At 27.7% G+C, this 24,042-nt stretch overlaps 2 protein-coding genes and 1 long non-coding RNA gene across 3 annotated transcripts; all 3 read right to left on the reverse strand.

Annotated features, from left to right (window-relative positions):
• Positions 1 to 935: 935 nt before the first annotated feature.
• Positions 936 to 7,064, reverse strand: LOC140673006 (uncharacterized). The gene is made up of 3 exons (XR_012047981.1): positions 4,442 to 7,064; positions 4,041 to 4,173; positions 936 to 3,960 (listed from the first exon to the last, which is right to left on the reverse strand). It is a non-coding gene; the product is annotated as an uncharacterized lncRNA (long non-coding RNA).
• A 2,604-nt stretch (positions 7,065 to 9,668) lies between these two features.
• LOC140672992 (cytochrome P450 4C1-like) lies at positions 9,669 to 15,666 on the reverse strand. The gene is made up of 13 exons (XM_072905530.1): positions 15,540 to 15,666; positions 14,394 to 14,606; positions 14,014 to 14,123; positions 13,681 to 13,771; positions 12,917 to 13,102; positions 12,597 to 12,690; positions 11,858 to 11,960; positions 11,546 to 11,645; positions 11,207 to 11,313; positions 10,815 to 10,883; positions 10,418 to 10,586; positions 10,054 to 10,233; positions 9,669 to 9,986 (listed from the first exon to the last, which is right to left on the reverse strand). Exons 2-13 carry the CDS (start codon positions 14,545 to 14,547, stop codon positions 9,790 to 9,792), a joined length of 1,560 nt encoding a protein of 519 aa, XP_072761631.1. The 5' UTR covers positions 14,548 to 14,606; positions 15,540 to 15,666; the 3' UTR covers positions 9,669 to 9,789.
• Positions 15,667 to 17,398: 1,732 nt separating this feature from the next.
• LOC140672993 (cytochrome P450 4C1-like) lies at positions 17,399 to 23,329 on the reverse strand. Its single transcript, XM_072905531.1, has 13 exons — positions 23,197 to 23,329; positions 22,046 to 22,258; positions 21,666 to 21,775; positions 21,333 to 21,423; positions 20,595 to 20,780; positions 20,275 to 20,368; positions 19,555 to 19,657; positions 19,243 to 19,342; positions 18,904 to 19,010; positions 18,511 to 18,579; positions 18,114 to 18,282; positions 17,748 to 17,927; positions 17,399 to 17,680 (listed from the first exon to the last, which is right to left on the reverse strand). Exons 2-13 carry the CDS (start codon positions 22,197 to 22,199, stop codon positions 17,484 to 17,486), a joined length of 1,560 nt encoding a protein of 519 aa, XP_072761632.1. The 5' UTR covers positions 22,200 to 22,258; positions 23,197 to 23,329; the 3' UTR covers positions 17,399 to 17,483.
• Between the last annotated feature and the right edge of the window lie 713 nt (positions 23,330 to 24,042).

The following is a 24,042-nucleotide window of genomic DNA, read 5'->3' on the forward strand; positions in this document are numbered from 1 at the left end:
TTGCAGTGACAAACAAGTACCCGAATTTGAGACTTTTCCCGGTTTTATTCTACTTTTTCCTCGTGCGATCGTACGTGAAGCTTGAGAGAAAGAGAAATTTAATTAAATATTTTAGTTTTTGTAATTACGACACTATTGACGATTTAAATGATGATTAAATTTTAATACGAATCTGCATTGCGAATCATCCATTGATATTATGAATTATATGTTGATATTGCACTGATCATATGAAATATGATAAATTCTCCGAGTCGTATCTCCAAAAAGCAACAGATTTTGTGAAAGCATTTATTTATGAATTTATTTGAAGTAAAGGATGCTTTAGCTTTACTACGACTGGATGACCGTTTTGTGAAATCGCAGGAAATGCAAGATGTTAGACAAATAAAAGGTGATCATAAGTCTAGAGCAATCGGCAGATTAGTAGGAAAAGGTGGAAGAACAAAATTCACTATTGAAAATGTAACAAAGACGAGAATTGTACTAGCAGATACTACGATACGCATACTTGGCCACTAATTGTTTTTATAATATTAAAAATCATTATAGAATATTATAAGAAGCTTTTAATTATACTAATTAAACAAATTATTCTAATTTACATGAAATACGTTATTTCATCTCTCTCTTTAGTTTCATTGATCGCTTCAGTCTTACATAATAGTAAAGATAGTCCGTTCCAATTTATCAGAGGGGATGTTTGGTTCATATTAGTATAATGAGATAACGAGCTATATAATGAGATAAACGTTAAACATGAATTCCCCGATAAGCTCACGATCTTAAGGATCCTAATCAGTTCCGGCAAATCTGTGCAGAACAACTAAGAATTTTACGTATTATTGTAAACATTTTTTTTTAATGGTTCTCACTTGAAACTTTACGAGACGCTTAATCATAAGAATGTTTTACCGTCGAGAGAATGTCTGATAATTTCGTTCAACGTGGTTCTGGATATCGATAGCGCATTCTGCGACGAATGAAGATTTGTATATTTGTGAGACGTTTTCTTTCTTTTTTTTTTTTTATAAGACAAACGCGGCTTTCAATTATACAAAGTCCTTCCAGGAAAATCCAATACCTCTGACATGTATATATACATGTATGTATGTCATATACTTGTCATATAAAAAAAAAAACGGAAGATAAACGTCGAAATCAAAGTTTCGAAACGAATTACTATATTTCAGCTAATATTTGGACTAAATAATTAAATATTTATAATATTTTTATTGTGAATAAAAAATATATGGCCAAATTTTTATTTTAAAAATATGTAATTTTTATTTGAAAATTATAATATAAATTTAAAAATTATAATATAAATTTTGACAATCAAATTCCCAAATTTCCACATTTTAATTATATATTATATATTTTAATGTTAATTAGTATACTTTAGGTATTGGATCTTCTCAATACACATACATCGTGACCTATGATCGGATTCCAAATCCTTCTAGTTTGTCTCTAGACGAAGAATACGCGAACGTAGTTAATTTAGATTAAGCGAATTTTAAGCACGTGTTGCATGGAGGAACAGGGTGAATGTAATTTATTTTGATATTTGAGAGCAGTATTAGAACGAGATCGCGTATTCTTTCGCAATCCTATAGACGAACTTTTGGTACACGTCATATGGTGTATTTAATTTCATCTGATCCTTCAGTAACGTTTTATGAGATTCGTAAATATTGTTGCTGAAGAGAGGAGAAGAAGAGAGTGAGATAAAATATTTTACAATATTTATGTAAAGCCGCAAAAACAACTTGGAATAAATACCATTAGCAATTATATATTTAGCTTTTGTTAATTGATCGTATATTTATATCTCTCAGTTTCTATTAATTATTTCTAATTAATTTTGATATTTATATAGTAAACTATATTTTCTCGGATTTGTTATCAAAATTTTGTACGTGCATGTACTTAAGATCTGATTGATAAGCGATAAGAAAATTAGTAAATTTACGAGTGAATCTCGAAAAGTGTTCGATTCTTTCTAACAGTTAATTAATCATCATCGCTATCCTTGCCATTAGTGGTGTACATAGGTGTGTAGAAAGACTCGACACTAACGCGATCTTATAGACAATGAGACTGATTTTTTATAAAGGACAAATTTTAAACAAGTATACGTTGAAGTCGCGTATCATATTTTTAGCTGAAAAAAAAAAAAAAAGAAAAATAAGCTGTGCTTGTGTTCCGAACCTGTGCGACAGGTTTTAAGAACAGCCTGAATTGTCTATAAAAATCTGTGATTTGTACAAAGAAGAATAAATGAGAGAGATATTGATAGTCAGTCATTGTGTAGAGAAGACAAAAAAAAAAAATCATATTTTACGCTATATCTAAGTGCAACGGGAATGCAAATCTGCAGCAATAAAAAACAAATTTGGAGCTAATCGCTCTATAAATTAACATTAATTTGTGTATATCAATATGCACAGAATCTTAACTTGGTAATCATTCATTCTCATAAACAAATCAAATTACGTTGTTTTATCTTACTGTTAGATATTATTTAGTAATATTCTTAAAGAGTTACCTGAATCTATTATATATCTTTATATATGTTATATATATATATATATATATATAAATATATATATATATATTAATATCATTGTCACACACACACATCAAAGTTAAGCAGTGCATAGCTAGCTATATACATTGATCTACAGGCAAAGTAGAATAATTAATATTTATCACATTAGTATAGTTACATTTTTATGAAAGAAATGTGTATGTGTATGCAAATTGCTGAAACTTGTGTAATTACTAAGAGTTCGTTATAATGAGAGAATGAAATAAGACGATTTAGAATCGTGATTAAAAGATTCATGACAAGTATATATAATCATACAAAAGCAACATGATAATTGACACGTTGCAAAATTGTTACAATTTATAAAATCGTGCATAGATAAATCATAACACGAATCGAATTCAATAACACGAACTCTGATTTTCACGAGAAAACATTGATTAACACTCCTACATGAATTGTTATGTCGCACCAATATGAATGTGTATCAAACAATTTAATAAAAAATACTGTCCGCTATAGGAAGAGACTTTTTTCAGCGAATATTTTACAAAACTTACCATAGAATTATTATATTTATATTTGAAGGTAGTACTGATAGTCGAAATATCTTTGTGAATCGTGGAGATTACAAAAATATCGAAATATAGATTAGAATAGAATATTGTTAAAAAATATTTTATTAATTTATGACTGAGTGGGAGAGAGAGAGAGAGAGAGAGAGAGAGAGAGAGAATGCACATTATATACAAAAATACAATTTTTCTGATTTTTAACCAATTTTAATTTAACAGAAAAATAAGAGACATTCGATCGAAAAAGAAAAATGTTGTGATTGTACTTGAGTAATTAATATTTAATATAAAATATAGGCGGTCATATAATTTTCCATGGATGAATACGATCGACCACAGTGGTGCCCTTCAAAAGGCAGCTGGCATTTAAAAAAGCAAAGTGCCCGATGAAGAGCCGCAACGTAATCGTCCGCCAATATCTTGGTGTCTTCTTCTTTCGTAATACGGGAGAACATCAAAGACCTTGTCGATACATTTATCATCGATTTTGTCAACTAATATATCGAAGAAAAGACGATGTAAATATTGACAGATCTCAGCTTTAGTAATGTAACAAAAACACTCAAGTCAGATTAGATTTATTTCAATCTTATTTCGGACTTATTTTTGATCGTTTATCTCAAGAGATTGAAAACCATTATTTTCCTAAGAATTTTTGCAACTCGACAAAGATTAAACGATGATAATAATAAGATTGAATTTAATTAAAGAAAAAAAATAAGATTAGATCTATCTTAATAATCTAATAAGATTATTAAGATCGCGCAAGCAAATTATCTTTACGGTTGCACGGGTAATAAATCCTCTACTTCGGTATCCGTTGTCAATGATCTGAAGAAAAAAAAAAGTCAGATTAGCGGAAACAAGGCTAATGGGGTTCACAAAGCACAGTCGAAAAATCGTGTCTGTACCGTTTGCGCACAATGACAGGCGTGTCTAATTCTGGTATGTACATGAAAGACTTGTCAAGAATGCTGATTGTCAGCGTGGCTTTGTCGTCATCCCAATACAATAAAATCTTGGCTGTTGACGCACTGCTTCACACTATAAAAATTAAAAAAAAATTATGCATATTTATATTTTACGTAAGAATTTTACATGATATTATAAACATTATCACAGGCGATAATGTTTTCTTTCATTAACATATATCTTCTTATGCTTCACAGTTCAAGAATATTATTTTTATAATTTTTGCAAAAGATACATATCGAATATTTCAAGAATAATTTTATACATTCTTTACGAATTTAGTTTTCTTTTTAAAAGGTTATCGTAAAAATATTTTAATAATGATATATAATATAATTACGTTCACTAGAGAAGGAAAAAGAGGGAGAAAGAACGTCCTTTTTATCTCGAATAAAAATTCCACTCTTCAAGCAAAACACTTTATAGTCATACTTTACTGTTAGATTATGCGAAGCGCACTTCAATTAATATTACTTGAAATTATCACAATTTTCTGGATCAGAGAGAGAGAGGACATTTGCGGAAAAGTGTCGCGAGTAACGGAAGACGCAGACTGACGATTTCCAAGTTCGAATGGAGAACTTTATAACAAACATGATACATTCCACCCACAGGATGTTGTGGTCTAGAGATTAGCCAAGCTGAAAAGGAAACAGGAAGGGGCGGATAGACCGAGATATCATCTTCGAGAGTTTATCCTGAAGAGCAACTACGTGTTCTTTCTCTCTGATATGCTGTGTATAATTTTTTTTAGCATCGATAACAATTACTATCTTTTTCTAAATAATTATATTTAATATATCGATAGGAAGAATATTTTCAAAAATATTTTTAAACGACATTCCTTTGTAGAAAAAAATTTTCAAAGCTTAAATATATTATTTTACTTAAGCTGAAGAGCAACTACATGTTCTTTCTCTCTGATATGCTGTGTATAATTTTTGTTTAGCATCGATAACAATTACTATTTTTTTCTAAATAATTATATTTAATATATCGATAGGAAGAATATTTTCAAAAATATTTTTAAACGACATTCCTTTGTAGAAAAAAATTTTCAAAGCTTAAGTATATTATTTTATATTACATATCCGATGAAAGAATGAATTAATAATGTTATACAAAACGGATCGAGTAATCAATGAAATCATAATGTTTAATTTATAAAGGAAGCTTGCACCTAATATATAGACACGCATTAATCGTGAAACTCGATAAAGATTATTTCTAAAAAAATGGAACAAAGCGGAATCTTTCTCTTTTTCTCTCGCTCTGATAAATTTTCAACCAAACGATCAAAAGGAATTCATCCGATTCGTTATCCGTCTGTTGATCTAGCACCGATGTTTTTTTTTTTTTTCTGTCCTTTCTTAACCGTCGTCCCTATTGAATCAGTCAGAATTCTCCCCAGGAAATGCAGCCAGACGTTTCGTACAAATCGCGCGCATCTGTTCCACGTGTGTTCCATACCGTATTAAGTGCGATTAAGACTCGACAGTTGTATATTTGAAGGCAAAATTATTCACCCACATGAAAATTTATAAAATTATATATTCTTTGTCTATATTATTTTACAATAAATTTAACAATAGTTTTAAATAAAATTATAATATATTTGTGACACTCTATTTTTAACTCCTTTTAGATTATGTATGTACAAGCTTTTTCTATAAATTAAACATTACAATTTATGGATTATTTAATCCGGTTTGTATAAAATTATTAATTCATTCTTAGATAGAAATTTTTAACGCATGCAGTTTGTTATTCCAGTTGTTTCAGGCTTACAAAAAAATAGAAAAAAAAATTTGAAAAATAAACGCAATTCCTGAGAATAATCAATCTCGTGACATTTACTTCGGAGCAAGATGTACCGCGCATTAAATTTCCAAATTTTGATTAAATAAAAATAATTAATTAATAAACTTTGTTGATGGAATTAAACGTTAAACGAACTGTAATTTCGCAGAATATTTTTTAATTTCAGAAGAACAAAGAAGTTTCTAATATAAATATACGAAAAGTTTCAATAAATAAACTTTGCTGCCAAGAAAACTCCAGACTCGCAACAAAGAAAATCAATTTTTCTTACGATTAAAATTAATATCGAATTTCTTAGGACGCTCTGTGTGTAAAAAAAGTCCGAGCTGTTTGTAGCGTCGAATTTGCCATTATAATTTCTGATTAGTACGATAGGGGTCAGTCGTTCAGAGTAAAGAGAGAGAGAGAGAGAGAGAGAGAGAAGTGGTCGAAGCGCATTGTTAGGATGACTCATCACGTGCACGCATTTTAGTTTATTTTCCTTGCGACCGAATCAACGCGCGACTCCCAATGATAGGCTGTGGCTTTTTTTTTTTTCTTTTGAGGTCACGTTTTTTAATGCTCGTTTACGCAACCGCGCGCCGCCTGATAAAATACGCTCCCTCGATTCAATTCATTCACGCGCGGGGATCATGTGCGGCGATCTTTCGGCCCGAATCTTGTTACAATGAGAGAGAGAGAGAGAGAGAGAGAGAAAAACATAATAATGTATATATATATACATTGTAAATTTATACGATAGATCTCTTTCCCACATATTTGAAGCGAGGAAGACATTAAATTTACAGTCGCGCTTTGCAAATGTCATTTAAGATGTGCGTTTAATTTAAAACAGAGGAAAGAATAAAAACATAGTATAATATAAATAATGTTTTTACACATGAAGAAATTGAATTCAAAGTTACGTTGTGTTATGATAAATGCGTAATCGTTGATATATACGATTAAAACGTTTCTAATTTAAATTTGAAAATGAGCAAAAAATATAAGGCTGAATGCGAGAAAAAACAATTAAATTAGTTAAATTTTTTGAAAAATTTAGACGGCTGCAATTATAAAAATATAATTGCAGTGTTGCAACTTGTGAGCCGAGTGCACGATAAGTGTATCTCGTCAATTAAAAATGATTTCAAACAAAAAAATTCCAGTTACAAAAAAAAAAAAAAAAAAAAAAAAATAAAAAATAATCCCCAAGTATCCGAAGAAAGAAAACTTGTTGCAGCAGATAGGTAAGAAGAACAAAACGGTAATCGTTATCCACCTAGACGTTCTCCAATCGTTGAAGCAGACTTGTACCACTCGCAACACCCGGTATATGACGCGTGCATCCTCCCGCGGGAGGAAGATACTCGTTTCCTTCCGGCGCGATACTCGCGGGAAAATGTCGATTGCGTGCAATTTTTCTCCAATAACGATAACGAACGGCAATTAGTTTTCCGACACGCACGAACCGACAGCGACGACCGTTGTACGTGGCATCCTGAAGGCAACTGGACGAGCAGATTTGCGGAGCGCGCGAGCGGGGAGGATAACCCGCCACCGCCGGGTGGGCATTGTGAGAAAAAAAAGAGAGAGAGAGAGAGAGAGAAAGAGAATATGGGCATATACACGTGGTGCCCATGGGCGCAGCCGGGAATTTTATGGGATCTTCCTAGCAAGGGGACCCCGAGACATTTTCTTTCAACTCTGAATTACTGACCGTAAAAATTGCAAGAAAAATGTTACGGTGGTAAAAGAGCGAAATTGACAATTTTTTTATTCGAACAAAGAGAGAAAAAAAAGAGAGTATTTTTCATATTAAATATTTAATATAAAAAAAAAAAAAAAAAAAAAAAGTAATATATAGTTTATATTATATATATATAAAGCTGATCGATGATAAAATTTTCGTAAAGGTGAGAGCTCTTGTTCGTAAAAGAGATCGAAGCAGGGTCAAAGAGCACTGTCCTATGGCACGAGGGGACATGATGGAATTTGCATTTCCTGTCTACGATGAATAATTCCGGACGAGACCAGGCCATGCTGGTCACGCACGTTTTCGAATTAGGCCCCCGCACGAAATCGAGTGCAAAATATCAGGCCCTACATAAATCTGGAATCTTCAAATATGATTCTTCCTCACTATCTCTCTCTCTCTCTCTTTCTCTCTCTTCTAAACGTATCTATAAATTCTTAAGATCTCATAGAGTTATTAATTTATTAATCGGAATTATTTTTCGTGAATTCAATTTTTTGTAAGAACGATTTCTGAGTAGATTCTGAGTGACAATAAGAAATACGATTAAGCCCTTTGCGAAAAACCATGCGTATATAAATTTTAATAGAAAATTGACGTTTAGGAAATATTTTTGTATTACTTATACATTCGAAGAAGTGTGGAAAGATTTAAACGTTTTCTTCATTGAATTCTGTAAATTGCGTACTATACAAATGACGGACTGTGAAGTTCTTGCGAGGAAAAGCTACGTTTGAAAGACGAAGGTCCCGACGCGAAGGGTGACTCGCTTCCCGGGGTGAAGAAATAAAAAAGACAGGACGCGAGAAGGGAGGAAGGGATGCGGGACTTATTTGTGAGAACAGCTGTTCGTCGACGATGCGCACCTACACAGGGAGAAGTCTTCACAGCGGACCCTTTCATGGGTCTCTCAGGTACACGTGTCACGACCGCGTTGCACTTGGGAAACCGCTCCCGATGACTCATACGGGGTACAATAACGTGATACGCTTCGCGCACGAAGGAACGAAGCAACGGGCCTACTATGACCTCCGGGGTCATTGAAGCTATATACACAGTGACGCATTTCTGACGCGCGCTTGTGATCGTCTTAAGAGTTACTTACAGAAAAATCGACAGAAAGTTACTTTGTTTACTTGCTATTTAGATTCGGATTATTAATCGTATCAATTGTACGTTCCATTAATTACAGCGAATAAAAAAAGAAATATATTTGTACATTCTACTTTGAATCCATTTATATGGACAGAAGAACGTGCTGCAATATTTCTACATTAAAATGAATATCTTCCATCAGAATGTATTATATTTTCATATTACTATAATATTATTTTTTTTGTAAGTAAATTTTTCAGAAAAAAAGATTTTATTAAATCAAATAATTATCTCAGAATTGTCGATAAAATCAAAATATTTTTCTTATAAAATGAAAATATGAATACATTTCGAAAAAATTAGTTAAACTATGCCATAATTAAAAGAGTTAAAATTCTATGCAACATGTAACTTTTTATATTTTATATAGCACGAATATACAACTCCTTTATTAAATTCTTTATTAAAAGATACTTTTGAGTTATAATTGTGTGAAAAACTCCTACATTTAAATACTTTTTGGGTAAAAAAGTTTATACATTGCACATCAATATTCCGGAAGCTAATCGTTCATGCTATTACCATATATGTGATTACAGAAATTACATTACAACTATAATGAAATTTTGCCAGCTTAATTGTTCTCATCTCTCTAACATATATAAATTTTGATATTTTATTCGCGATTATACAATTGCAAGATATTTTTTAGTAAAATCAACTTAAATTAGGCCTATCCAAGTTTTTGTTTGCAAACAAAAAAATTCCATTCTTTCTTTACTTCATTGAATAAGATGCAGAAAAACGATTGTTTTATTAACTTTATACATGTATATTTAATATATGTATATATATTTAAAATACATATATATTTAATGTATACACATTTTCATTATGATTGCAGACAAAACAATACAAGATTATTACACGCGATAAATTTAGACATACAAGCAGGATATAACTTATATAAAATATTCTATATAAATGTATATTTTTATTATTTTATTCTATTTTTGTAATGCATCAACTTTTTATATTCATGCAGCATCCGTGTTAATTTCAAACGACTGTTTGTTTCTGATTGGAACGAATCTTACATGAACCGGTTGAGAAGGACGAATTATTATATCGCTTTTTAATTGGACATTCCTTAAATACTCAACCGGCTCCAAGTAAAATTTATGCACCAAAGGAGCTACCATAGCTTTTAATTCCAGCATAGCGAATCGTTGACCTGCAATTCGAAATCTATTAAAAATTGTCGACACGAAGCAAAACAAAAAAAATTGCGATAAATTCACCTATGCAATTTCTCGGTCCTGCGCTGAACGGTATGTAGGAATATGGATGACGATTCTGTATCCTCTCTGGCAAGAATCTATCCGGATCGAATACATCTGGATTTGGCCAAAAATTGGGGTCCCTGTGAGTTCCATAAACATGAAGATGTAAGATTGTTTTAGCAGGTACGATATATGATTCTGAAAAGCATTATACAAAATATTAATATTTACAAATATAAGAATTCTTTTGAGGAATAAAATGTACATAATATTGTATTTTTTAAATGTTGAAGTAAATTAAACTTATTTTATATTTAGTAATCTTCGTCTACTGTGATATATTTAAAAATATTGTATATGCAGCAAAAAAGTGATTAATTACGAAGTTTTACATCTTCCCCAGTTTTTCGAGACATTAAAAACACGCTGGGATACAAACGTAAAGCTTCCTTTAAACATCTCTCTAAATATGGTAAATTTTGCAACGATTTCATCGTAAGTTTTCCTCCGTTTTCTTGCATCACAGTATCGACTTCAATTCTCACACGTTCCTGTATTATTAATAATAATTTAGTTAAAATGTATTTTTTAATATTCTGATTTTTATGTGCATAGATACAATAATAAAATAAATTCTTAATAAATCAAAATGAATTTTTTACATATTTATTTTAAAGATGTTAAATTTTTTTTGAAATATAGAAACTCGATATGTCTCTACTACTTTGAACGAAAATCTAAATTTAAATAATATATTGTAATATTTAGAGAAGAAGTACCTGGATATCTTTGTGTTCAGCTAATAATAATAAAGCAAATGTTATACCCATTGCTATTGTATCATGACCCTGTAATCATTATTATATTGAAAGTTTTATAAAAGCGTAAGACTGAAATCACAATTTTACAAAAAATGAGTTAAAAACGGTTTAAGATTCGCATTTAATATATAGGAATACGTTTAAATATTTCTGTATTTATTTCTATAATTATTAATTAATTTTACGTAGCTTTGTTATAAGATGCAAAGCGCATAGTTTTCATATCCCTTAACATTTCATTTTCTAGAAAATTGAAGCTACACTCTTATCTTACGAATCATTCAATGTGTATATATCATTATACGCTTCTAGATAATGTATGTAAAAAATTTTAATTCATACATACGTACCTCAAACATAAAGGTATCGACTTCCTCTCGGATGTCCAAATCAGTTAAAAAACCTTTTTGAGATTCTGCTATTAAAAGATCCAACATGGCTAGCCGCTTTCTTCTAACTAGAACATAAAAAAAAAACATAATAGCACTTTTGTTTTTGCATGTCGCGCTTTAATTATATAACAATGTTTTTGTTTGAAAATCAAACTCTATTACTAATAATAATAATTTTATTTCACAGCAGACACATGTTGCATCATTACGTGTGATTACGTATGTACGTTAGTACAAATACTATTTTTTTAATTGCGCAAATAAACTTATTATATTACAAGCTGGTCTCGTACGTACTACCAAGCACTTGGACATCATCTGTCTCTTTGTCACTTTCAAGATTTTTCAAATACTGACCATTGGTGCGTTCGTGATAAAGTTTTCTTTCCGCGATGACCTATACACGTACAAATACAGTATTACATTGTAAAATGTTTTTTTTATATTTAATAACAATAGCACACTGTACCGTATTATAAATATTAATAATGTATTATTAATATTTTTGATTAGTCATGTAATCTTGCAGTACGAAGATTATGAGATGTATTGTAATATTATACAAAAAAGAGAGATTAAAAAATTAAAATAACATGATTTAAAACGTACTTTTTCCGTAAATCCATGTAATATTTTTAAAACTTTTTTTTGCTTTCTTCCTTTTGACGACAATAAGAATACCAAATCATTATGGAACCAAGGCTTAAGTGTTCTGTATATAATACGAAAAATTCAATAAAATTTTATAATTTTAACAATAATATAATTTTGTAACAAATAATGTTGCTAATAAAATAAAAATCTTGCATTATTTAAAATCATCATAAAATCTTAGAGAAAGCTTTATGTAATTATTAAGTAATCATAGATGATAGAAAACACAGATAAAATTTAAAATACAAAATCTGAGAAAAACGACATGCATAAGTTTTCTGAAAACATTGTAATTTTTTAGGTATAGATTTTTTGTTTAATTTTTGATTATTTATCTTTAAATTTTATAACACATATCATTCTGTTTACTTTTATACTTTAATGATTTGTTTAATGAATTGCAATATTTATTTTGAATGGAAACATTCGGCAAAGCGCGTTCAAAATATTTTAATTAATATTGCAAATATTTGAATTGCCGGCTTAAACTACACGACGCGACGGCGACATCTGACATTAATATTTTACCTTTACATGACTATTAAACAATTAATCCATTTTTCAAAATGTATAGATGCATCGCAACTACAATAACTTAAAAGAGTAAGATGTATTACACAATTATTTACTGTATTCATAAATTACTATAAATCTATAAATCTACTATAAATCTATAAATATATCTATAAATTACCTATAAACTATCAGTTCAATCATATCGTCTATCGCATTTCGATATTGTTGTTGGAACTCGCCGAATTTTTGCAAAGAGATGCCCATAGTAGTTTCTACAAGTGCGTTTATTATATGATCGCAAATAGATTGAAGATTATTAAAGCTAAAGATTTCATGTACTTTAAGTATTTTAAGTATAAAAAACTTGATAATTATCTATTTTCATTACAGTATCGCTGCTTGTGTAAGAATAAATTATTGTCTTATCTCAAGTTATGACAATTTAGAATGAAATTCTAATACATACACAAGACAATAGAAATTTTACAAAAGCCTTACCGCATATCGCGTTTAGCGTATGTTCACTGATAAATGGTATTAAATCTTTTACAACTGTCCCTCCGACATTCTTCAAAGATTTTGTCATGCAATCGCCCTCTTCGATCAAGATATTAACAAATTGATTCAATATGTTAAAATGAAATGCAGGTGTTAATATCTTTCGCCGCGCTTGCCATTTAGCGTCTAAAACAAAAACAATGTGACGTAAAATTGTGAAATAAAAAATTATAAGTGAAATTATATTTCGTAAAATTCCTTTACAATCCTTTAAATTTTTTCCTAAAAAATTTTTATGCTAAAAAGAATTATAAGTATTAACGTGAATTTAATTATTATTTTTATAATTAAAACTTTATAGATTGGCAGATAAACTATTATTTAATATAATATTTATTAATTACGCATGATGGTTTTTGATTATATTGAGAATCTTCTTTCATTAAAATATCTATTGCTGCTATTTATTTGAAAATATATAAACCATGGCGAAATTATCTTTTAATATGATCTCACGTGCAAAAATTTTTTTTATTAATTTTTACAACAAAAAAATTTTATAAGTTTACCGTTTAATTGTAAAATAATAATCTAGAAATTTCTATTGTAATCTATTGTATATATATATATATATATATATATATATATATATATATATATATATATATTGTAATATTTTATTTGTATTTCTGTGATGGAGACAGGTCAATAACAGACTATAATAATAAAGTATATACGCTTATATGTTAATGTCATTAAGTTACCTGTGCTTGTGAGAAGACCTCTTCCCAACCAAGGATGTAACATATCATATCCAAGACTTTTTTCGATGTGCTTCATATTGCTTAGTATCGTCTGAAATCATCGAAAATATGATAAGAGAGAAATATCAGTTTATTACATTATTTAGTCTTAGATACATAAATAATTTATTAATCATATCAAATTTCAAATTTTTATTTAGTCTTGAATGAATATCGATCTTTCTCTCTTTCATCTTTTAGAAAACTGTTTTGTCAGCAAAAATCTTCTTGTGAAACATAAGATTTTTAGATCAAACTAAATTATAATATAAAGAATTGAATTTTTTTTATTACCTCCAGATCATCTGGATGACGGATAGACACAACAGGTATGAAGATACCCCAGACTTTAAAAATGGGATAATAGTTGTCAGTCAGTTTAAACAACAATTTCATGTGTTCTTCTGAAAAATACATTATAAATACAAATTTGTTGAGGATTTAATTTTAATTTTGTTTGGGAGATTATTTTCATTGTTACTTTACTTTTACTCTACGTTGAAAACAGATTAATAATAATTAGGAAAATAGATTGCAAATGGATATTGCAAAGAAACGTACTAAGATATACGTATACGTTCCAAGACAATTTATGAATTTAACTTTTATTTTTATGCATAAATGACGAAGTGTTTTGTCAATTAATGTAGATAGATTACAATTTATGTACTTGCCTCGTGAAACAATGCCTTGCAATACATTGCCAAGAATCGGAAGACCCGGTGGTCCTGGTATAAGATTAATAAGTCGTCCGTTTCTTCCATGATGCACATAATAATTATACACTAATAAAATAAACACGAATAATAATAATATAGTAATAAACATTCTTTCTTGAGGTGATGTTCTTGTTTAATTAAGCTTTATCCTCTTCAGTTTCCTGTTCCCTGATCACACATGTGACAAAATAAAAGATTTGACGACAAAATTAATAAATGCCTTGTTATTCTAATATGTTATTTTATATTTGGTAATTCAATATGTTAATGTATATCTATGTTATTATAAATATGTTAATCGTAAACAGAGAGTGAGTGAGAAAGAAAGAGAGAGAGAGAGAGAGAGAAGAATTAGAACAATCATAGAAATACATTGATCGTATATTCTTTCACAGTTAATAACTTTAAGGAGCTATAAAGACATGATGAATTTTTTTATAATAATTAAAAAGGACATCAATCGCGTATTAAATTTTCGAACTAAATAAAAGAAAAATTTTTAATACGCCATCATAATTTTCTTATTATGGTAAATAAATAAAGTAAATTACAAACTAATAGAAGCCGATTGTAATGTCATGAAAGCGATAATAAAAATAAAGACGTTTGCGTTAGATCATTAGAGCCGATTTATACAATAATCCATATGATATAATTGATGTATAATATTTATTGCTTATATTTAATTACTGAAAATTGCCTGAAGTGAGACCGATGCGTTAAATATGTATATATAAATTTATCAATTAAATTTTATTATAAACAAAAACTTATTTATTTTGAAAATTTTTATTTGATTTTTATCAAAGTTATTATCTTATCATATTATGTTTTCATACTATATATAGAAACTGTATAATTATCAGATTGTAATTAGGTTGCTTTGTTTTTATTGTTTACTTAATTGTTAAATATTTCGGTTAAAATAATATATTATGCATGTAATAATATTATATTTAATAATATTATAACAATTAATAACAATAGTGAAACCTTATGAAAAAATCACACGCTTAAACTAATTGTAATATTATTAACTAGTGTTCAAAATTTGCAATAAAATGTTATAAAATTTTATTTTATGTAACTACTGTTCATTACCTGATAGATTCTCTGATGTAATAGTTCATTGAAACACCACTCAAATATTTAAAATGTAATTTTTAGTTTCTTGGACCAGATACCTGTGCTATAACAAAGTTCCGTGGACTGACAAGAAAAATCTGAATATCTAATATTTATAGTTGTTTTCCAGTGCAAGAGTCATTAATAATCTCACACTCAGACTCTTATATAGAGGAGCAAACGATTGAGATTAATTACATTTTGAGTTGAAAGACCAAATAACATATTTTTATTCTTATTTATCTGAGACAGTAAAAATGATTATGGATTCCTTTGAAAATGTGAATCGAGATTTAAAGTAATGATTTAAAATAGACATTTTTTGTTAAGTTTTTTTTTTCAAAATCAAAATATTAATATCTGTATTAAAAATATAAAAAAAATATAGAAAAATATTTAATTAAAATATAGACAAAAATTTAATTTTCTAAATTTTCATGAAAAAAAATGTATAAAATCGGACATTCTAATATATACTTTATTAATTCAAAGCTTCGCCAAAACGGCGCTTATTGCTACTTTTGTTATTATAGTGATAGGTCAAGTAGTCTATTTCGAAATAGATTATACTCAATATAAGAAACATGACACGTGTGTTGTGTAGTTACTTTGATGTTACATAATTCGATTTTTTAAGGTGATATTTTAATAAAAGAATAAATAACAATATATTTATATGTTATTTTAATTCCGATAACATATACAGTACTTATTAAAATCGAAGGAAAATACTTATGTCATTTTTTTTCAGAAGTCTCATCTCTCTTTTTCTTTAATAAATTGTAGACTTGGTAGAAAGCACATAAGAGTTAAATATAATATCAAAAATGATAAAATCTTGATTTACAGCCTTTAACTAATCAACAAACTTAATTTATTATAATTTATTATAATTATTTCAGCTAGAATAAAGTTCAGTAGTAAGTATCGACAATCATTATCTTATAATTGCAACGCAATAATATCAGATGAGGATAAATTTTGTGTTTGCATTTATGTATCATTAATTTAATAAGTCCAGTTAACTAAGGAGTGTCTTTGAAAGAGACTGACGTTGAAAACATGATAATCAAACAAAATGTCAAATCAACACAAAAAAAAAAATTGTTATGCAAAAGTATATATTGCTAAAATATATATAATATTGTTTAAATTTTCTTCAAAAATAACGTTAATAACTTTTGAAAATTACGTTTATTAAAAATAAAGAAACACATTTAACATGTTCCCAAAGTATTATATATTAATTAAAAAAAAATTAAATTAAAAGAGTTAAAATTCTATGCAACATGTAACTTTTTATATTTTATATAGCACGAATATATAACTCCTTTATTAAATTCTTTAGTAAAAGATACTTTTGAGTTATATTTGTGTGAAAAACTCCTACATTTAAATATTTTTTGGGTAAAAAAGTTTATACATTGCACACCAATATTCCGGAAGCTAATCGTTCATGCTATTACTATATATGTGATTACAGAAATTACATTACAACTATAATGAAATTTTGCCAGCTTAATTGTTCTCATCTCTCTAATATATATAAATTTTGATATTTTATTCGCGATTATACAGTTGCAAGATATTTTTTTAGTAAAATCAACTTAAATTAGGCCTATTCAAGTTTTTGTTTACAAACAAAAAAATTCCATTCTTTCTTTACTTCATTGAATAAGATGCAGAAAAACGATTGTTTTATTAACTTTATACATGTATATTTAATATATGTATATATATTTAAAATACATATATATTTAATGTATACACATTTTCATTATGATTGCAGATAAAACAATACAAGATTTTTACACGCGATAAATTTAGACATACAAGCAGGATATAACTTATAAAATATTCTATATAAATGTATATTTTTATTATTTTATTCTATTTTTGTAATGCATCAACTTTTTATATTCATGCAGCATCCGTGTTAATTTCAAACGACTGTTTGTTTCTGATTGGGACGAATCTTACATGAACCGGTTGAGAAGGACGAATTATTATATCGCTTTTTAATTGGACATTCCTTAAATACTCAACCGGCTCCAAGTAAAAATTGTGCACCAAAGGAGCTATCATAGCCTTTAATTCCAGCATAGCGAATCGTTGACCTGCAATTCGAAATCTATTAAAAACTGTCGACACGAGGCAAAACAAAAAAAATTGCGATAAATTCACCTATGCAATTCCTCGGTCCTGCGCTGAACGGTATGTAGGAATATGGATGACGATTCTGTATCCTCTCTGGCAAGAATCTATCCGGATCGAATACATCTGGATTTGGCCAAAAATTGGGGTCCCTGTGAGTTCCATAAACATGAAGATGTAAGATTGTTTTAGCAGGTACGATATATGATTCTAAAAAGCATATTACAAAATATTAATATTTACAAATATAAAAATTCTTTTGAGGAATAAAATGTATATAATATTGTATTTTTTAAATGTTGAAGTAAATTAAACTTATTTTATATTTAGTAATCTTCGTCTACTGTGATATATATTTAAAAATATTGTATATGCAGCAAAAAAGTGATTAATTACGAAGTTTTACATCTTCCCCAGTTTTTCGAGACATTAAAAACACGCTGGGATACAAACGTAAAGCTTCCTTTAAACATCTCTCTAAATATGGTAAATTTTGCAACGATTTCATCGTAAGTTTTCCTCCGTTTTCTTGCATCACAGTATCGACTTCAGTTCTCACACGTTCCTGTATCATTAATAATAATTTAGTTAAAATGTATTTTTTAATATTCTGATTTTTATGTGCATAGATACAATAATAAAATAAATTCTTAATAAATCAAAATGAATTTTATACATATTTATTTTAAAGATGTTAAATTTTTTTTGAAATATAGAAACTCGATATGTCTCTACTACTTTTAACGAAAATCTAAATTTAAATAATATATTGTAATATTTAGAGAAGAAGTACCTGGATATCTTTGTGTTCAGCTAATAATAATAAAGCAAATGTTATACCCATTGCTGTTGTATCATGACCCTGTAATCATTATTATATTGAAAGTTTTATAAAAGCGTAAGACTGAAATCACAATTTTACAAAAAATGAGTTAAAAACGGTTTAACATTCGCATTTAATATATAGGAATACGTTTAAATATTTCTGTATTTATTTCTATAATTATTAGATTAATTTTACGTAGCTTTGTTATAAGATGCAAAGCGCATAGTTTTCATATCCCATAACATTTCATTTTCTAGAAAATTGAAGCTACACTCTTATCTTACGAATCATTCAATATGTATATATCATTATACGCTTCTATATAATGTATGTAAAAAATTTTAATTCATACATACGTACCTCAAACATAAAGGTATCGACTTCCTCTCGGATGTCCAAATCAGTTAAAAAACCTTTTTGAGATTCTGCTATTAAAAGATCCAACATGGCTAGCCGCTTTCTTCTAACTAGAACATAAAAAAAAAACATAATAGCACTTTTGTTTTTGCATGTCGCGCTTTAATTATATAACAATGTTTTTGTTTGAAAATCAAACTCTATTACTAATAATAATAATTTTATTTCACAGCAGACACATGTTGCATCATTACGTGTGATTACGTATGTACGTTAGTACAAATACTATTTTTTTAATTGCGCAAATAAACTTATTATATTACAAGCTGGTCTCGTACGTACTACCAAGCACTTGGACATCATCTGTCTCTTTGTCACTTTCAAGATTTTTCAAATACTGACCATTGGTGCGTTCGTGATAAAGTTTTCTTTCCGCGATGACCTATACACGTACAAATACAGTATTACATTGTAAAATGTTTTTTTTATATTTAATAACAATAGCACACTGTATCGTATTATAAATATTAATAATGTATTATTAATATTTTTGATTAGTCATGTAATCTTGCAGTACGAAGATTATGAGATGTATTGTAATATTATACAAAAAAGAGAGATTAAAAAATTAAAATAACATGATTTAAAACGTACTTTTTCCGTAAATCCATGTAATATTTTTAAAACTTTTTTTTGCTTTCTTCCTTTTGACGACAATAAGAATACCAAATCATTATGGAACCAAGGCTTAAGTGTTCTGTATATAATACGAAAAATTTAATAAAATTTTATAATTTTAACAATAATATAATTTTGTAACAAATAATGTTGCTAATAAAATAAAAATCTTGCATTATTTAAAATCATCATAAAATCTTAGAGAAAGCTTTATGTAATTATTAAGTAATCATAGATGATAGAAAACACAGATAAAATTTAAAATACAAAATCTGAGAAAAACGACATGCATAAGTTTTCTGAAAACATTGTAATTTTTTAGGTATAGATTTTTTGTTTAATTTTTGATTATTTATCTTTAAATTTTATAACACATATCATTCTGTTTACTTTTATACTTTAATGATTTGTTTAATGAATTGCAATATTTATTTTGAATGGAAACATTCGGCAAAGCGCGTTCAAAATATTTTAATTAATATTGCAAATATTTGAATTGCCGGCTTAAACTACACGACGCGACGGCGACATCTGACATTAATATTTTACCTTTACATGACTATTAAACAATTAATCCATTTTTCAAAATGTATAGATGCATCGCAACTACAATAACTTAAAAGAGTAAGATGTATTACACAATTATTTACTGTATTCATAAATTACTATAAATCTATAAATATATCCATAAATTACCTATAAACTATCAGTTCAATCATATCGTCTATCGCATTTCGATATTGTTGTTGGAACTCGCCGAATTTTTGCAAAGAGATGCCCATAGTAGTTTCTACAAGTGCGTTTATTATATGATCGCAAATAGATTGAAGATTAATAAAGCTAAAGATTTCATGTACTTTAAGTATTTTAAGTATAAAAAACTTGATAATTATCTATTTTCATTACAGTATCGCTGCTTGTGTAAGAATAAATTATTGTCTTATCTCAAGTTATGACAATTTAGAATGAAATTCTAATACATACACAAGACAATAGAAATTTTACAAAAGCCTTACCGCATATCGCGTTTAGCGTATGTTCACTGATAAATGGTATTAAATCTTTTACAACTGTCCCTCCGACATCCTTCAAAGATTTTGTCATGCAATCGCCCTCTTCGATCAAGATATTAACAAATTGATTCAATATGTTAAAATGAAATGCAGGTGTTAATATCTTTCGCCGCGCTTGCCATTTAGCGTCTAAAACAAAAACAATGTGACGTAAAATTGTGAAATAAAAAATTATAAGTGAAATTATATTTCGTAAAATTCCTTTACAACCCTTTAAATTTTTTCCTATAAAATTTTTATGCTAAAAAGAATTATAAGTATTAACGTGAATTTAATTATTATTTTTATAATTAAAACTTTATAGATTGGCAGATAAACTATTATTTAATAAAATGTTTATTAATTACGCATGATGGTTTTTGATTATATTGAGAATCTTCTTTCATTAAAATATCTATTGCTGCTATTTATTTGAAAATATATAAACCATGGCGAAATTATCTTTTAATATGATCTCACGTGCAAAAATTTCTTTTATTAATTTTTACAACAAAAAAATTTTATAAGCTTACCGTTTAATTGTAAAATATTGTAATCTATTGTATATATATATATATATATATATATATATATATATATATATATTGTAATATTTTATTTGTATTTCTGTGATGGAGACAGGTCAATAACAGACTATAATAATAAAATATATACGCTTATATGTTAATGTCATTAAGTTACCTGTGCTTGTGAGAAGACCTCTTCCCAACCAAGGATGTAACATATCATATCCAAGACTTTTTTCGATGTGCTTCATACTGCTTAGTATCGTCTGAAATCATCGAAAATATAATAAGAGAGAAATATCAGTTTATTACATTATTTAGTCTTAGATACATAAATAATTTATTAATCATATCAAATTTCAAATTTTTATTTAGTCTTGAATGAATATCGATCTTTCTCTCTTTCATCTTTTAGAAAACTGTTTTGTCAGCAAAAATCTTCTTGTGAAACATAAGATTTTTAGATCAAACTAAATTATAATATAAAGAATTGAATTTTTTTTATTACCTCCAGATCATCTGGATGACGGATAGACACAACAGGTATGAAGATACCCCAGACTTTAAAAATGGGATCATAGTTGTCAGTCAGTTTAAACAACAATTTCATGTGTTCTTCTGAAAAATACATTATAAATACAAATTTGTTGAGGATTTAATTTTAATTTTGTTTGGGGGATTATTTTCATTGTTACTTTACTTTTACTCTACGTTGAAAACAGATTAATAATAATTAGGAAAATAGATTGCAAATGGATATTGCAAAGAAACGTACTAAGATATACGTATACGTTCCAAGACAATTTATGAATTTAACTTTTATTTTTATGCATAAATGACGGAGTGTTTTGTCAATTAATGTAGATAGATTACAATTTATGTACTTGCCTCGTGAAACAATGCCTTGCAATACATTGCCAAGAATCGGAAGACCCGGTGGTCCTGGTATAAGATTAATAAGTCGTCCGTTTCTTCCATGATGCACATAATAATTATACACTAATAAAATAAACACGAATAATAATAATATAGTAATAAACATTCTTTCTTGAGGTGATGTTCTTGTTTAATTAAGCTTTATCCTCTTCAGTTTCCTGTTCCCTGATCACACATGTGACAAAATAAAAGATTTGACGACAAAATTAATAAATGCCTTGTTATTCTAATATGTTATTTTATATTTGGTAATCCTATATGTTAATGTATATCTATGTTATTATAAATATGTTAATCGTAAACAGAAAGTGAGTGAGAGAGAGAGAGAGAGAAGAATTAGAACAATCATAGAAATACATTGATCGTATATTCTTTTACAGTTAATAACTTTAAGGAGCTATAAAGACATGATGAATTTTTTCATAATAATTAAAAAGGACATCAATCGCGTATTAAATTTTCAAACAAAATAAAAGAAAAATTTTTAATACGCCATCATAATTTCCTTATTATGGTAAATAAATAAAGTAAATTACAAACTAATAGAAGCCGATTGTAATGTCATGAAAGCGATAATAAAAATAAAGACGTTTGCGTTAGATCATTAGAGCCGATTTATACAATAATCCATATGATATAATTGATGTATAATATTTAATGCTTATATTTAATTACTGAAAATTGCCTGAAGTGAGACCGATGCGTTAAATATGTATATATAAATTTATCAATTAAATTTTATTATAAACAAAAAATTATTTATTTTGAAAATTTTTATTTGATTTTTATCAAAGTTATTATCTTATCATATTATGTTTTCATACTATATATAGAAACTGTATAATTATCAGATTGTAATTAGGTTGCTTTGTTTTTATTGTTTATTTAATTGTTAAATATTTCCGTTAAAATAATATATTATGCATGTAATAATATTATATTTAATAATATTATAACAATTAAACAAAGCTAACAATTAATAACATTTGAGAAATCTTATGTAAAAATTACACGCTTAAACTAATTGTTATATTATTAACTAGTGTTCAAAATTTGCAATAAAATGTTATAAAATTTTATTTTATGTAACTACTGTTCATTACCTGATAGATTCTCTGATGTAATAGTTCATTGAAACACCACTCAAATATTTAAAATGTAATTTTTAGTTTCTTGGACCAGATACCTGTGCTATAACAAAGTTCCGTGGACTGACAAGAAAAATCTGAATATCTAATATTTATAGTTGTTTTCCAGTGCAAGAGTTATTAATAATCTCACACTCAGACTCTTATTTCGTAAGAGGAGCAAACGATTGAGAATTACATTTTGAGTTGAAAGACCAAATAACATATTTTTATTCTTATTTATCTGAGACAGTAAAAATAATTATGGATCTCTTTGAAAATGTGATTCGAGATTTAAAGTAATGATTTAAAATAGACATTTTTTGTTAAAGTTTTTTTTTTAACGTCAAAATATTAATATTTGTATTAACAATATAAAAAAATATAGAAAAATATTTTTTTCCTAAATTTTCATGAAAAAAAATGTATGGGATTGGACATTCTAATATATACTTTATTAATTCAAAGCTTTGCCAAAACGGCGCTTATTGCTACTTTTGTTATTATAGTCATAGGTCAAGTAGTCTATTTCGAAATAGATTATATTCAATATAAGAAACATGACACGTGTATTGTGTAGTTGCTTTGATGTTACATAATTCGATTTTTTAAGGTGATATTTTAATAAAAGAATAAATAACAATATATTTATATGTTATCTTAATTCCGATAACATATACAGTACTTATTAAAATCGAAGGAAAATACTTATGTCACTTTCTTTCAGAAGTCTCATCTCTCTTTTTCTTTAATAAATTGTAGACTTGGTAGAAAGCACATAAGAGTTAAATATAATATCAAAAATGATAAAATCTTGATTTA

This window comes from Anoplolepis gracilipes, chromosome 14 (assembly GCF_047496725.1).
Source record: "Anoplolepis gracilipes chromosome 14, ASM4749672v1, whole genome shotgun sequence".
In the NCBI taxonomy this organism is placed as follows: Eukaryota; Metazoa; Arthropoda; class Insecta; order Hymenoptera; family Formicidae; genus Anoplolepis; species Anoplolepis gracilipes.